We start from the raw sequence: 16,780 nt of genomic DNA on the forward strand, positions 1-16,780 counted from the left end.
GAAATCCCATTAATTCCATTCCCCTTTGCTTTTTTTGCCACTTGCGTCAAGGGGTACTTTACAATGGTCAATTACCCAACCAGAATTTCTTTGGGACGTGACAGGAAAATGAAGCAGCTGACAGAATAGCCATAACAGAGTCTGGGTTCTGGGAGTTGTGAATGAAGCGGCAACAATGACTGCTGTGTCACTATGCTACCCATTTCATTACCAACAGCATACAAAGTTCAATGCAAAATGAGGGAACCTACCATGACACAAATAATTTATTTTGAGCAACGTATGATTTGCAATTCGAGACATGGGGCCATTGGCCCATCAAGCCTGCACTGGCCACCAATCACCCATTTACTTACCCAATTCCAACTCACTCCCCATATTCTATGGCCTCACCTGTCACTGAAAATTTCACCCTTGCCTTTGTCCTCAAGCTTACCATTGCACCGCATTCATCTAACTGACCTCCCTCTATTCTGTGTAAATTTACCAGTTTCCAAAATTCTGTTGCCCGTGAACTGCCTAACACCAAGTTCTATCTAGTCTGTGTCTGCATGTCTCTGTGCCCGCCTGCATCTGCCTGCATGTCTGTGTCTGCCTGTCTCACCGTCTTCCTGTTTGTGTATGAAGCTGCACTCTAGCAATATACATACTGTAGCAAACTGCAAGTTGCCGAAAGCTGCAAAAATCGTGTTTGTATTTCAGTGAAATTGTCATGAATGGTATACATTATGTACATTATATACCCCCCCCCCGCACCTCCACCGACCACCAAGACAATGAATATACAAATTTCTACTGTATTCACAGCTCTTCTTCACTTAGATAAGACTGTTCATCAGAAAGGAAAGGAAGGGGTCAGGATTTCTAGTTCTGATAAAGGGTCCCAGCCTGAAATGTTAACTGTTAATTCTCCTCCATGGATGCTCCCTGAACTGCTGAGTTCCTCCAGCATTTTTGCAGAATCTTCTTTGAAGATCCTTCATGCAACTCAGTAGTTTGCTCCACCTTCACCCCAAAACCTCTCAACTCTGTGTTTGCTTTCCCAACACCTCTGAAGTAGGTTTGGCAATGGTGCTACATAAAAGATGCATGTTAATATTACTCAAATCTGACCCGAGTGATTTAGTTTTACTAATAATATATTGCTCCTGTTTCACAGCTTTGTGAGAAACTCTCAGAATATTTGTTGGCATCATTACATGGAACATGTTTACATCACACAAATCATTTTGATAGAAGTTGATAATCTCTGTTAACAATTTCAATTCTATCCAACAAAAGGAATATACATTTTATCTTAATCACAGCATTGGCTTATCTTTCATTCAGCCCTCGGTCCAACTTGTCTGGACAAGAGTACCCTGTGTTTCCAGGGAACTCATAACATGCCATTCTGTGGGTAGGGCTTGAAACAAAAAATGAGCAGCTAACCTCAAGGGGAACAAATGGTTCAACAGTTGCAAACTCAAAGCATAGTTGTATGAAGTAAATCCAGCCAACTCTTGACAAGTTAATTTGACTGAATAATAAATAACTCAAATCCTGTTATGGTGTGTGATCAAATTAGGCCAGTTTTCCTTTCTGGATGTTGCAGTAATCACATAACCAGACTGAATGATGACATCACACAGTATTTAGATACGCTGTGAATTTTGTTGTTTTGCAGCAGCAGTACATGCAGAACATTAACTTTACTAAAAATTACAAAACTAACTAAAATAATGCATAGAGGAATAACAAGATAATGCTTACGGGATCATGGACCATTCATAACCTCATGGGGAAAGGAAGAAGCTGGCTCTAAAATGTTCAGTGCAAGTCTTCAGACTCCTTTACCTCTTCCCTGATGGCAGTACCAAGAAGAGGGTACATCTCAGATGGCGAGAGTCATAAATGAAGGTGTTGGAGACACCATCTCTTGACAATGTCCTCAATTTTCTGCAAGTGTATGGAGCATCTGCATGAAAGTCGGTGTGATGCTGGCTATACACTACAATACTGGTACATTTCAAGATGTCTGACCTCTAGATTACACATCACACATGCAGAGCCTCACCAAGACTCCTTAGACAACACCTTCCAAATCCACACCTCTACCAGCTAGACTTCCAATATTTTTTTTAATACACTGGACCGATATCATTAATAAGGGTTGTGTGGATGCCAGGTTGGGAACCCCTGAGCCAGAGTGTAGGGACAGCAAAAGCATCAAAACATCACCACTTGGTAGTTGCCTTCCAAGCCACACACCACCCTGATGTAGGAATATATTGCTGATCCTCCACTGTTGCTGGATCAAAATCCTGGAGGGTTTTTCCTTAACAGCAGAATGGATATACTGACACCTCAAGTATGAGAGCAATTGAAAGGGTATGCTCATCAGCACTTTTTCAAGGGCATCCAGCGAAGGGTAATTAAATGCTGGCTCAGCCCGTGAATCCCACATCCCTTAAATGATTTTTCTTTAAATAAGCATTGTTGGACTGAGATGCAGGAACATGGAGGTTGTAAAGCTTGGCTGCCATTAAGCATGTTATTCAATGCTGGTCTTTGACATCAACAGTAATGTTATTGATTATGGAAGAAACACTCATATACGCATAGGTACCATTCATTTTAACATCAGATTAACCTAATTAAGGCTTGCCTTAAGCAACTTAATTGTTTTGATTTTAAACACAAAGATGATAAGCTAATAAAAAAATCCTTTTTTCAAAAAAAAAGCTACAGCAGGAAAGCAGCATCCATCATCAAGGACCCCCACCATCCAGGGCAAGCTCTCTTCTCAGTGCTGCCATCAGGAAGGAGCTACAGAAATCTCAAGACTTGCACCACCATGTTCAGGAACAGTTATTAACCCTCAACCATAAGGCTCTTGAACCAGATGGGACAACGTCACTCGCTCCATCATTGAAAAGTTCCCACAACCAATGGATTCACTTTCAAGGTCTATTCCTTTTATGTTCTCAATATTTGCTTTTTTTTCCTTTCAGTATTTGCAAAGGACAAATTATTTTATCTTATTTTGCATATTGGTTGTCCATCTTATTGTATGATATTTTTATTTGATTTAGGAATTTCTTTGTATTTACTGTGAATGCCCTCAAGAAAATAAATCTCATGGGTGTATAATGTGACATACAGTATATGTACTTCAATAATAAATTTACTTTGAACTTTTAACTTTAAAAAAAATCTACTGAGGTCTATCAAGCACACCTTAAACCTGTGAATGAAAATCTTGGGCTGAGGTACAGATATTACACCTGGGATAGTTTTTCCTGGAAGAGATCAACATGTACAAATGTACATTGGAACACTGGAAATTTGCAGGCTTTCTGTTCACCGTATTCTTTTGTGGACTTGAATGGATCAAAACGTTCTGAGCTCAGAACTTCTATTTCAAACTGTTCTTCTGTAGATTCAATTTCATCAAGGTATGAGATTCAATTTCCAGTAAGTTTCAAACATTGTGACCATCCACTTCTGACTCGTGTTCAAAAAAGATCATTGATGAAGGAGCTGTCCCATCATGAAGTGACTGTTCTCCAACACCCGCAAACCATCAGCCTTTGTTCTAGAAAAGCTCCGGTCAGAAGAACTCTCCCTCCGCACCTCCACTCCCATCCTGTTTTCAGTTGCCTTCAAGTTTACTAGAGCACCTCAGTCCCACATTGTCAAAAGACTCAATGATGTGATTCTTGACTTTGCTCTTTCATTCCTTGTTAATGAAGAGATGAAGCAAACAGCCTTGATCCATTCAAACAAAATCTCTTTTGAGCCGATTAATTACTTCTACCCAGTCAGTTTTGGGAACATTTGTTTATGTTTCCTTGCTGTGTTTGTCACAGCACTGAATCCACTCTAGATCTGTGACTGTCACAAATGCATCAATTCCTTCCCCAGGGGACAGTATTTGTCTCTAGCAGTAACCTCATCAGGACATCTTTGCACTCCATTATTTGATAGAAATTGCTATTTTAACCTAACATCACTTCTCTCAAACATGGACTCCAACTGCACTACCATCCATATTCTCTCCAAACTATAAGCTTTTATCCATTTCATATCACTACTTAAAATACACAAGCCAAAATATTAATTATCCAGTTCTGTCTAAGGTCATGTCACCATCACATATGTTGGACAGTATCCTTTCATTGACAATCAATGCCTTGTCTTCTCTATTCTTATGAGATTGATTACAAACAAAAATCAATCCGATCATTTTTTTTCCAAATATTATGTTTCATTTGATTGCAGCAATATTTTTCTCTTTTGGGTCTCTTTAACTTGATTTTTCTTCTACTTTAAATTCAACTTTTATTAATATTGTTCTTCAAATAAAGATATACTCCTTTAATATTGTCAAAATGCTCCACCATATTCCCCTACAAAAGGCATCATATTTAGTCCAAGTGCATAACAGGTCTCCTGCACATCCTTTGTTCCAGCTCCCAGTCCAGCTTAAGAACATTATTCTATTATTTTTGCACTAGACCTGCAACCCAATCCAAGACCCTTCTTCCTTCTGCTGTTTCTGGGAACACCAACAAAGACTTTTATCTCAGTTTCACGTCTACCGTCATTATGATAACCACAGAGAAATAAGAGGCAATGAGTGACAAAGTGGCTGTGGGAACTACTGAATTTGAAAATGGAACAGCTTCTACAGGCAAAGCACTCTGCAGTATGTGGATCTGTGCAAAATTGATGAGATGTATACAAGGAGTTGTGCCTGACTACTGATTATGTCTAAATGGGTAAGACAAGCAGAACCAGTGTGGGGGCATTCAACCTAGAATGTGACTCATTTTGAAAACCAGACTTGGAACAGCTTTAATGTAACAAACTGTCATCAAATAAGATATTACAGAAAGTATCCCTTCCAGATAAATAGTTCAACAGCAGCTGAAGGTCAGAACTTCCAGATATCAGGCAATAATTTCTGCTCGTTCTTTATTCTGAGCTCTGCTGGGTTAACAGTTCATTGTACTACTTACAACTACAATTGCCTTCATTATCTGCAAACCTGCATTATAATTTAAATTCTACAAAGAAAATTCAGGTTCCTGTAATCTTCATCTTGGTTTCTTTTGTTATTGTTGGATGCAAAGGAAAAATACACTAGAAAATTACATGAATAAGCATAGAGGATAGCTGCTCAAATAATTTATCACTATTAAGTGACTGAAGACCATTCAACGGGCCAAGGAAAACTTGCATAATTTAAAGCTCCTATAGGTAATACCTGAATGAAGACACTACTGTTAAATATTTATGCCAGGAATATTCTACTGACACAAACACACGTCAGCAAGTTTGCAGCACAGGCAGTAAAAGGTTATTCAAGAAACTTTAACAATTCTTGTAATGCAAAAACAAATGAACTGATACTAGCAATTAATGGATTTTTTAAAAAATATTAAGGGAATCAAGATGTGAGTGCACCACAAAATGTAATGCTGAGGGAAAATAAAAGCCATGAGGTTACTGAATGATAAAATAGGCCACAAATGGGTTATTGCAGATGAGGTTCTTCAACAAACACAGCATCATATTCCAATTACTATAGTTGATGGGGTAGGAAAGAAGTGAATAAAGTATGATGGGCTAACTGGACTTTCTAATCTCTAAGTATCATAATCTTATGTCTGTGAGAGATGCCGAGCTGTGCATCATAGATCAAGAACTCCCTTCCTGATAATAAAACTCATAAGATAGACCTTGAAAAGTATCTCACTGCATAGATACCACACGACTGCCAGCATCCATTAAATACAATATTTACTGGGGGAAAGTCATCACATTCTAAATTAGGAGGTAAACTGCCCTGGTTTGGAGCAGAAATCAAAAACTAATCTCTGGTATAATAGCTTTTCTTTCAAGACCATCTCTCATTTGTCTGTACAGGCTCCTTTACCAGTTAATCACAAGTCTCACTCAACCACTAATTACATGACACTGATACTTCCTGGATATTAGCTACGTTCATCTTAAGAATCAGCTTTCCTTTCACTGCCATGCGGCTGTCATTACTGGTCCCAGAAGTAAATTAGGAAGGAAATTTTCTGTTAGTCAGATTTTGGTGTCTTATCTACATTGCAGATGCTCATGATCTTCCCCCAAATAAATCCCCTCCTGTTCTGTAAGCACCAATCCTCTCCAGGGAACAGCACTAGTCACCAATAATTTTTCAGTGTTTCTTCTAAGGAGCCACCTGCAACCACAAACATTGAGCAGCAATACAATATTCAACACAGAAAACAGCACAACTTAGACTGAAGTTCACAAATGCTGGAAATACTGGAGGTTCTATGGTAGTAAAAGTAAACATTTCAGGCTGATGACTTAATTACAGTAGCAGTGATGAAAAGTCATCAATCTGAGACATTACTGTCTCTCCTCAGCTGCTGCCTAACCTGCTAAGTAGTTTGCTTTTCAATTTAACCTAAACCTACTGTCGACAACCATGAGTTTGTGTGCATTTTTGAGTGGCTTCTCTGACTTTCTGCAAACCAAATGTATGGTCATGGTCACTTGCATGGGCCCCAGCTGTACCTGCCTTTCAGTCAGCTATTTGAAACAGTCTGTGTTTCAAGCCGCTCTGGTAATGCTACCTAACTCTTTCACTGCGACATCAACAACTGCATTGGTACTGCTTCCTTCACCAATGTTGAGCTCATCAATTTCATTGATTCTGCAGCCAATTTTCAGCCTGCTCTCAAATTTACTTGGTCCATCTCAGACACCTCTTTCCTCTTTCTTGATCTGACTCCATCTCCAAAAGCAAATCACCTACGGCAGTGGTCCCCAAGCTCCGGGCCGCGAAGCATGCAGGGGTGCAGCGGTAAATGTTGGCCATATTTACGTGCCGGGCAGCATCTAATTAATTAGCTTGTTTATTTCGGCTTTTTTCTTAAAGATGTGCTGGGTGTGTTCCAGCTACTGTTGAACCCCTGCATGCTTCGCAGCCCGGAGGTTGGGGACCACTGACTGCGGATATATTTCACAAACCCACTGACAGCTTTCTTGACTATAACTCTTCCCACCATGTCACTTGCAAAAATGCCATTCCTTTCTCTCACTTCTTCCACCTCTGCTGCATTTGTTATCAGAATGAGGCTTTTCATTTGAGGACATCTGAGATGGTTTCTTTATTCAAAAAAAATGGTTTCCTTTCAACGATTAACAATGCTGCCCTCACCTGCACCTTCACACTGACCCACTTCCACAGACCCTCCCACCTCCCCTTGTCCTCACCTACCACCTCATGAGACTCAATATCCAGCACCTCATTCAGCGCAACTTCCACCTTCATCTACAGGATACTATTACCAGGCACATCTTCCCCTCGCGACCACTACTCCACCAACTTCCCACAGATCACTCTGTGTTTCCCTTATCCGCTTCTCTCCCCACAAGTCTCCCTCTTGGCACTTTATCCCTGTGAATGTGACAAGTGCACCTGGCCCTACATCTCCACCCTCACCAGCTTTCAAGGGGTTCTTCCAGGAGACGTGACACTTTATCTGAGAATCTGTTGGAGTCATTTATTGTATCAGATGCTCTGAGTTTGGCTTCCTCGATATTAGAAAGACCCAATGCAGACTGGGTGGCTGCTTCGTCAGGCACCTTTGCGTTGCCTGCTGCAACAGCCAGGATCTCTGAATGGTCACTCATTTCAATTCGATTTCCCACTCCAATAGTGAAATGCCTGTTCTGTGTAGGTAATCTCCAACCTGAAGGGCATGCACATTGACTTCTCCAGCTTCTAGTAACAACGTCCCTCTCCCTCAATGTATTCCCCCATACTGGTGGCCCTCTCACGCCTTCTCTATTCCTTACCCACCCTGATAATCTCCCTCCAGTCCCCATTTCTCTCCATTTATTCCATAGTCCACTGTCCTCTCCTCTCAGATCCCTTCTTCAGATCTTTTCTTCTTTCACCTGTCACCTACCAACTTTTCATATCATCTCCCCTCCCCTATCTGCCCAACTTCCCCTTCACCTGATCTCACACTTTACCTGCCAGCTTGTAGTCCATAAGACAAAGGAGCAGAAGTAGGCCATTCGGCCCATTGAGTCTGTTCCGCTATTTTATCATGAGCTGATCCATTCTCCAATTTAGTCCCACTCCCCCGCCTTCTCACCATAACCTTTGATGCCCTGGCTACTCAGATACCTATCAATCTCTGCCTTAAATACACCCAATGACTTGGCCTCCACTACTGCCCGTGGCAACAAATTCCATAGATTCACCACCCTCTGACTAAAAAACTTTCTTTGCATTTCTGTCCTAAATGGGTGCCCTTCAATCCTTAAGTCATGCCCTCTCGTACTAGACTCCCCCATCATTGGAAACAACTTTGCCACATCCACTCTGTCCATGCCTTTCAACATTCGAAATGTTTCTATGAGGTCTCCCCTCATTCTTCTAAACTCCAAGGAATACAGTGCAAGAGTGGACAAACGTTCCTCACATGTTAACCCTCTCATTCCCGGAATCATTCTAGTCAATCTTCTCTGTACCCTCTCCAATGTCAGCACATATAAGGAGACCAAAACTGCCCACAGTACTCCGTGAGGTCTCACCAGCGCCTTATAGAGCCTCAACATCACATCCCTGCTCCTATACTCTATTCCTCTAGAAATGAATGCCAACATTGCATTCGCCTTCTTCACTACCGACTCAACCTGGAGGTTAACTTTAAGGGTATCCTGCATGAGGACTCCCAAGTCCCGTTGCATCTCAGAACTTTGAATTCTTTCTCCATTTAAATAATAGTCTGCCCGTTTATTTTTTCTGCCAAAGTGCTTAACCATACACTTTCCAACATTGTACTTCATTTGCCACTTCTCTGCTCATTTTTCCAATCTACCCAAGTCTCTCTGCAGACTCTGTTTCCTCAGCACTACCAGCCCCTCCACCTATCTTCGTATCGTCAGAAAACTTAGCCACAAAGCCATCTATTCCATAATCCAAATCGTTGATGTACAATGTAAAAAGAAGTGGCCCCAACACGGACCCCTGTGGAACACCACTGGTAACCAGCAGCCAACCAGAATAGGATCCCTTTATTCCCACTCTCTGTTTCCTGCCAATCAGCCAACACTCTATCCACGTATGTAACTTTCCCGTAATTCCATGGGCTCTTATCTTGTTAAGTAGCCTCATGTGTGGCACCTTGTCAAAGGCCTTCTGAAAATCCAAATACACAACATCCACTGCATCTCCCTTGTCTAGCCTACTGGTAATTTCCTCAAAAAATTGTAATCGGTTTGTCAGGCAGGATTTTCCTTTAAGGAATCCATGCTGAGTTCTGCCTATCTTGTCATATGCCTCCAGGTACTCTGTAACCTCATCCTTGACAATCGACTCCAACAACTTCCCAACCACTGATGTCAAGCTAACAGGTCTATAATTTCCTTTTTGCTTCCTTGCCCCCTTCTTAAATAGCGGAGTGACATTTGCAATCTTCCAGTCCTCCGGAACCATGCCAGAATCTATCGACTTTTGAAAGATCATCGTTAATGCCTCCGCAATCTCCACAGCTTCTTCCTTCTGAACACGAGGGTGCATTCCATCTGGTCCGGGAGATTTATCTACCTTTAGACTATTCAGCTTCCTGAGTACTTTCTCTGTCGTAATTGTGACTGCGCACACTTCTCCTCCCTGCCACCCGTGAGTGTCCGGTATACTGCTGATGTCTTCCTCAGTGAAGACTGATGCAAAATACTTATTCAGTTCCTCTGCCATCTCCTTATCTTCCATTACAATTTCTCCAGCATCATTTTCAATCGGTCCTATATCTACTCTCACCTGTCTTTTACTCTTTATATACTTGAAAAAGCTTTTAGTAGTCCTCCTCCCCCTCCCCCCACCATCTTCTTGCACTGGATCACCTCCCTTCCTTTCCAGTCCTGATGAAGGGTCTCAGCCTGAAATATCAACTGTTATTTCCCTCCATAGATGCTGCCTGACCTGCTGAGTTACTCCAGCAGTTTGTGTGTGCTGCTTTAAATTTCTAGCACATGCAGAATCTCATGTCAATGAGGAGCAGTAACCTTGACTTTTTAGCTTTCGTTAATCTAGAGATACAATAGTCTGATTACTGCCCAGATTGAGATCAGCTCACCCTACACAGGCTAGTAAGGATAGGATACCTCAGATACACAACACACTATTGCAAAACACAAATGACGACCAACCTAGACTACTTTCCTTTCTTAGTCAGTCCGCTTCTTCTCCAGTTTAGTGTGGACAGATGTGACTGGTGAGACCATTGCAGGACTTGCAGGTGAGAGCAGGGGACTGCAATGAGGAAAGCAGGCTAGCTGTTTGGGATATAGTTGTTCTCTTTTCCCCCATTTGTTCTGGTAAAGAAACTGGAGGTTTTCAATGCCGTTCCAAAATCTCCATTTCCATTTTGAACAGTTGGTGGCTAGGATTTCCCAAGAATTGGCAAGGACATTACACTTTATTCAACTCGCTTTGGGGACATAAATTCATTTTCCTGCCCACCAGACAATCTCTTCTTGTAGCATAGAGACCATGAGCTTTATGCCGCATTTGAGGTAGTGACGTTAAAATATTTTTCCTCAAACAATCAAGGGCTGAGCTGACATACTGAATGAAGTTAAAAATTTCAACAATAATATCTGCTTTCAATGACATGAGGGAGAAAAAACCAAACATGCATTTCAGGATTTTGTTATGGAAGTTCATTCTCAGAGAATAAGCATATGTTTTTTTTCCCCAAGACCATTTTCTTAAGCACTTCAATAGATGAACCCACAAGTTTCTAACCTTGCACAATCATGATCTCAACGGCTAACATTCGGGTGATCTCTACTCTGCCACAGGGTTATGTAAGTTTAAATGTTTCCATTTAAATTAGCTCCACTCCAGCAGAAAGCTTGTTGAAAGGGAGGTGTGCGACTGTGGTGAGAATGACTGAGGAAACTGTTAGGATGATAACGCAGCTTGCTTGACACAACTCTGCACTGAGAACGGGTCCATACTGAATCTTTTCCTCAATAATACGAGTTGTGTACCATCACATTAGAGTAAAACAATTTGAACTTTTGGAAGCAGCTAAATACCAGGGTGGGTGGTCCACAGTTCCTCTCAATTGAGTCAACAACTTTATACAAGCAGTGAATGAAGACCATGATGATGTTGTCACCTGCATTTCTCTTGACACCAACATGAACATCACAGTCATTGTGCCTCTGGATGGATGGGATTATGCCATGACTTGGGGAAAGAGTCCTTCAGACCCTGGGAGGAAGCAGTTGAGGACCACCAATGTGATGACTTTCCTATTGCAGGCAGCAGGGAGATCCTTCTGTATTTCTTACATTACAATCTCTTAATTCTTGAATTATAAAAACAAATAGCATCTCAGAAGTTGCCTGGCATATTGTCCTCTTTCCTTTTGTCCAGTGCAGGAGACGAATTTGTGAAATTCCCCTCTACCAAGTTTCTAAATTTTAGTAGGGGGAACCATCTGCCTCTGAGCCCTTCTTATTTTTCAGTTGGCTGGTGAACTTCTTAATCTTTGTTGATCCAAGGAAATGATAAGGCTCAATGCAACTCCTTGCCATGGGATAGACTCAAGCGTGCTCACAGGAAGGAAACAGTCACAACTGATGAGCTCTTTAAAATGCTCCTTACAGGGGCCTCTGCCTGTCTTTTTAATCCTTGATAGGTTTGGTCCCGTTCTTGGATCCTGGTGATGTCCACAGATGGTTTGGGTGATACAAAAAATCTGTGAATGTGAGCACATATCTGTATCTCCTACATTTTTTTCACCTATCTGTTTTTTTGGTCAAGATTTTACCACTGGACCTCAGCCTTCAAGTTTCTTATCCATTGAGGTGTAGATTTTCTCATCCGTGAGTTTTTAAATTAGATGCTCGTTAGCTCTTGCATCTCTTGGTGATTTTAATCAAACTAATTTTGATATTTTTATTTTGGTAAAAAAAAGGCAAGAATCTCTTCACAGGTGCCAACAGTGGAGGATTCTAGAAGCTGTAAACAATTTTTAGCTCTCAATGTTTGGTGGTTTCTTAGCCACTAAAAACTGTCTTTATAAGGTCCAGTGGGGACCCCTTGAGACCTCCAACATTGATTTCATCACATCACCGATATAAAGCAAGAGGCAGGACATAATGATGTATTAGTTGGTATTCTTTTGACACATGTCTTTTAGCGTATAACATACTTGTGGTCTTCTGGTCAGATGATAACCATCTCATAGATGCCAGGGCTTGGATTTGTTCATTTGTGGTTTTAATCCATTGATTACATGTCTGAATATATGCATTTATCATCAAAACATGATAATTTTACATCATAGTGAACCATTTCATCCCAAGGTGTTCTCATATCGAGGGAAAAACCCACCTATGAAGACACTTCTCCTTACTTGGCTTGCAGTTGTTTATTCACCCCCATGCTCCTTTCAGCTGCCTGTAATAGCTCACATGAAACACCCAAACGTCAACATCAAATTGACAACATTTCTGAACTTCTCAGGCAATACAAGCCATGACTGCACATCAATGTCAGCTCTGAGTTACTGATCAGCACCAAACTGGATTATCTGCCTCAGCGGGATTTGTCAGAACTAGCCAGTCCACTCTGCCTTTGAGCATGACATCAATTAGTACAAAACTGTACTATATGCATCTCAGTGAAGTATCAATCAGCACTAACCTGGAATATCTGCTTGAGAGAAAAAAGGGCTCTTCTGAGTTCCCGGCCACACGAATTGTAGAGTTTTTCTGCAAAACAGGAAAGAAAAGCAATTTTTTTTATTGCTGGAAAGTAAACAAGGAGATTAATAACATAGTCTGAGAAAGTGAGTTGCGGTGACAAACAGAAGGGCAGAACAATTGAGCTTAACTGATTGATATTTTCCCAGATGCATGGTCCTCAAAGACTGCATTCCTCACAGAGGCATCAACACAAAGCTTGGCACAGTATACCGCCGTCCTCATACACAAAAATATTTGTCTTAGTCTGTGCCTGGCTAGATGGCTACATACTAACTGAAAGCTAATATCCCTTATCTTTGGAATTTGTCAGCTGTCATTTGTTTTATAAATCTATCACACATGTGAGGCATTTTTTCCTTCCACAGATCTTAGTCCATAAACACAATACTATAATTAGCCTCAACAAAGAGAAGCCAAAAATACTTCATCTGAGGTTGAAAGCCTTAAATGTTTAATTGGAAGATGCTCATAAAGATCCAAGAGATCGCAACAAGCTAAGATGCACCTACGCACAACAGCAGTCACTCTATGCCTTTTTACAAGGCCTCGGCCACTTCATATTATTTAAGCTGTGGCAAAAGTTAAATACTGAAGATGCTAGAAATTAGAAAATGGTGGAATTTGTCAATGGGTCAGGCAGCCTTTGCAGAGAGACACACGTCCCACTTTTAAAGAAAGATCCAGAAGGTTAGCACCCTCTTTTCTTAGAGGCTAACTGATCAGCTAAGCTTGCAACAGGATCTGTTTTCATTTTTAACTAAATAAATGGGAATGCTTCAAATAACTAACCACATAGCAATTCTTTCCAAACAGGGAAGAAAGCCAAATTTCCAAAAAGAAATGCGATTTCCTCCATTAATGTCATAATATGTCTCCACAAAATCAACTGCTTCTATTTAGAGATAATTTGGGAAAGAATCCCCCAATTTAGTCTGACAGACTTTTGTTACCTCTCAGTGAAAATGAGTTGGTCATATTTTCTTTAAATAAAGGATCCCAAATCACTTGTTTTAGCCTCCATGTAAAATTATGTAATTTACTGTTGAATTAAATCTGATTTCAGGCAGTTAATGTGATGTACTCACTGTAAAAACCTCATCTCAAGTTACCTTAGATTCTGTAACATTAAATGCACTGCCTAAAGGTATTTGCAATCTTGTAGTAATCGTATTAGCGTCGCGAGACTCCAAGTCATAAAAGCCAGTGATGCTAATTGAAGCAAGCAGTTGTAACTTTCAATTGAACCCAATCCTGTCTGGCACCCCATTATTTACTTCATAAGATGAGGCAGATGACCTCATTGTTGAAAATCTTTTCTAGAGTTAGTTTCACTGTTAAGCTGAAAAAAATGTGAACAGATACTTAATAGTTACACCGAAGGGAACCTGTCACAAGCGCCAAACCCTCCAAAATTAAAAAAAAATCAGCTGATCTATGACATAATGATGAATGTATATTCTGCCACTGGACCACCAAAGACGGACCTCCTTTCAAGCAGAAAAGTTATGACTGGATTTTACCAAAAGATCATACTACAGCTAGCAACCAGTCATCTACAGTCCATTACAGCACTCAGAAACTACAAGCTGCATGTGCACAAGGGGAACCACAGAACTTGATGTTTGACTCTCTAAAAACATTCCAGTTTATTAAGACCTTTCCATACAAACAAAATAGGCAACAATCAATAGAAAAGCGTAAACAATTGACGTTTCCGGACAAGACCTTGAACAGAACTGGGAAAAAGAGATGAGAAGTCAGAGGAAGAGTGTGGGAAGGAGGACGTAGTACAAGGTAGTAGGTGATAGGTGAAACCGGGAGAGGGGTAGGGTGAAGTAAAGAGTCAGAAAGGTGATTGGTGAAAGAGATAAAGGGCTGGAGAAGGGGGAAATCTGATAAAGAGGACAGAAGGCCATGGGAGAAAGGGAAGGGGGAGGAGCACCAGAGGGAGGTGATGGGCAGAAAAGGGGATAAGTTGAGGGAGGGAAATGGGAATGGGGAATGGTGAAAGAGAGGGGGCAGGCATTTCTGGAAGTTTGAGAAATCGATGTTCATGTCATCAGGTTCGAAGCTACAGAAGGACAGAATACAAGGTGTTGCTCCTCCAACCAGGGTGTGGCCTCATCGTGGCATTTATGTCCTTCTCGTAATTCTTTTGCACACAACTTCAGTGAGCTCCACTGAACCCTGAGAGGCAGTAAAATCAGGGCCAACTAAAATGACAGGTTGCAATGAACCTGGCATGAATTACAAACCCAGAGTGTACTTAAGTTTACAATGCATTCTTTTCACATAGAATTAAAAGAAATATGGCAGAATAACCAACTATCATCTTGAAGGAAAATTAGGAATGATGAATACACAGATCATTGAAAGTGAACAAAAACAAGGACCATTCCAAAGAATCATACCTGAGGTGCACTTAGTTGCTCTAAATTAGATGCAACTTCAGCACCTTCATAAAAAATGCCTAGTGTATGCGTTAATATATAAGCAACACCAGCATTTCTTGTGGAACTTATAAAGACTTTAAACAAATTATATATTTTTGAAGTATAACCAGACTGATGTAATGCATGTAAGTATTCTGCAGTGACACCAACAATGAAAAGCTTTAAAAGTGAGATTCTACACTAATTGCTGACAATAGATTTCAATCAACAAAGTCTACATAAAAGTTGAATGGTCAGGAAAGTGAGATCTTAACCTTAGGTTTTCAACAATCAAAAGGAGAAACTTCAAAACTTACAAAAATGTGACATTCTGGGAAACATTTAGAACCACAGACCTCAAGATCTGTTTATAACCAGGATTGTAAATGTAGCATTGCTCTGCAATTACATGAAGAACTTTGAATTCATTGTATTGTTGCACTAAAAATAGCAGACATCTAGAAATAGAAATATCAAATCTGTCCCAATGCAATGTCCTTTCATGAGGTACTGAATTAACACAATCCATTCATTTCACTGTAATGGTCCTGGAAATACATGGAGATTTTGGAAACAGTTACAGTTTACGTCTTTCTGGAAAGCAGGATTATGAAGCAATGTAAACTGACCTTGACCTATCAGTAATTTCCATAGCGCATCTCTTGACACTGAACACATCACAGCTAGAGTAATCGCATCCCTTTCTGCCCCTTCTTTTTAATTCACATACCTTGAGGTGAATTTTAACCTATACATGTCTAGGCTGGGGATAGGAGGAAGTAAGGTTTTACGGGTGCACGAGGGCTGAAATTCAGTAGGAGCATAATTTAAATTATATGAAATTTGAGCTCACCACGTTGAAAAAGTACCATAAAGTTATAGAACACTACAACACAGGAAAAAGCCCTTTGGTACATCTAGTCCATGCCAAATTATTAATCTGCCATTGATTTACCCAGACCAGAGACCTCACATCCAAGTACCTATCCAAATTTCTCTTAAATCTTGAAATCAAACATGAATCCACCATTTCCACTGGCAGCTCGTTCCACACACCTACCACATTGAGTGAAGAAATTTCCCCTCATTTCCCCTTAAACAGCTCACCATTCACTCATAACCCATGAACTCTAGTTCTAGTCTCACTCAACCTCATTGAAAAAAGCCTGCTTGCATTTTACCCATTTGTACCCCTCATAATTTTGTATACCTCTATCAAATATCTCATATTTCTCCTATGCTCTGGGGAATAAAGTATGAACCTATTAAACTCTTCCCTATAACTCAGGTCCTCAAGTCCTGGCAACATCCTCGTAAATTTTATCTGCTATCTTTCAATCTTACTGCTAACGTTTCTGTGGCTAGGTGACCAGAACTATATACAATATTCTAAATTAGGCCTCACCAACACCTTATACAACTTCAAAATAACATCCCATCTCTGCCTTCAGTATTTTCATTTATGAAGGCCAATGTGCCAGAAGTCTTTTTTTGCGACCTTATCTATTTGTGATGCCACTTTCACTTTGTAAAAGCCAACTTGCTCTAGGCCCCAGAAGGTA

General features: G+C 40.5%; 1 protein-coding gene across 19 annotated transcripts in view; it reads right to left on the bottom strand.

Moving 5' to 3' along the window:
* fhod3b (formin homology 2 domain containing 3b) overlaps positions 1-16,780 on the bottom strand; it is a 580,851-nt gene that overhangs the window by 282,814 nt on the left and 281,257 nt on the right. For all 19 annotated transcript variants that reach the window (XM_072283418.1, XM_072283417.1, XM_072283413.1 and 16 more), the window contains exon 4: positions 12,725-12,792. In XM_072283418.1, coding sequence (XP_072139519.1) covers positions 12,725-12,792 — 68 coding nt within the window. The remainder of the gene's footprint in view (positions 1-12,724; positions 12,793-16,780) is intronic.

Source organism: Mobula birostris, chromosome 19 (genome assembly GCF_030028105.1).
Source record: "Mobula birostris isolate sMobBir1 chromosome 19, sMobBir1.hap1, whole genome shotgun sequence".
Taxonomy (NCBI): domain Eukaryota; kingdom Metazoa; phylum Chordata; class Chondrichthyes; order Myliobatiformes; family Myliobatidae; genus Mobula; species Mobula birostris.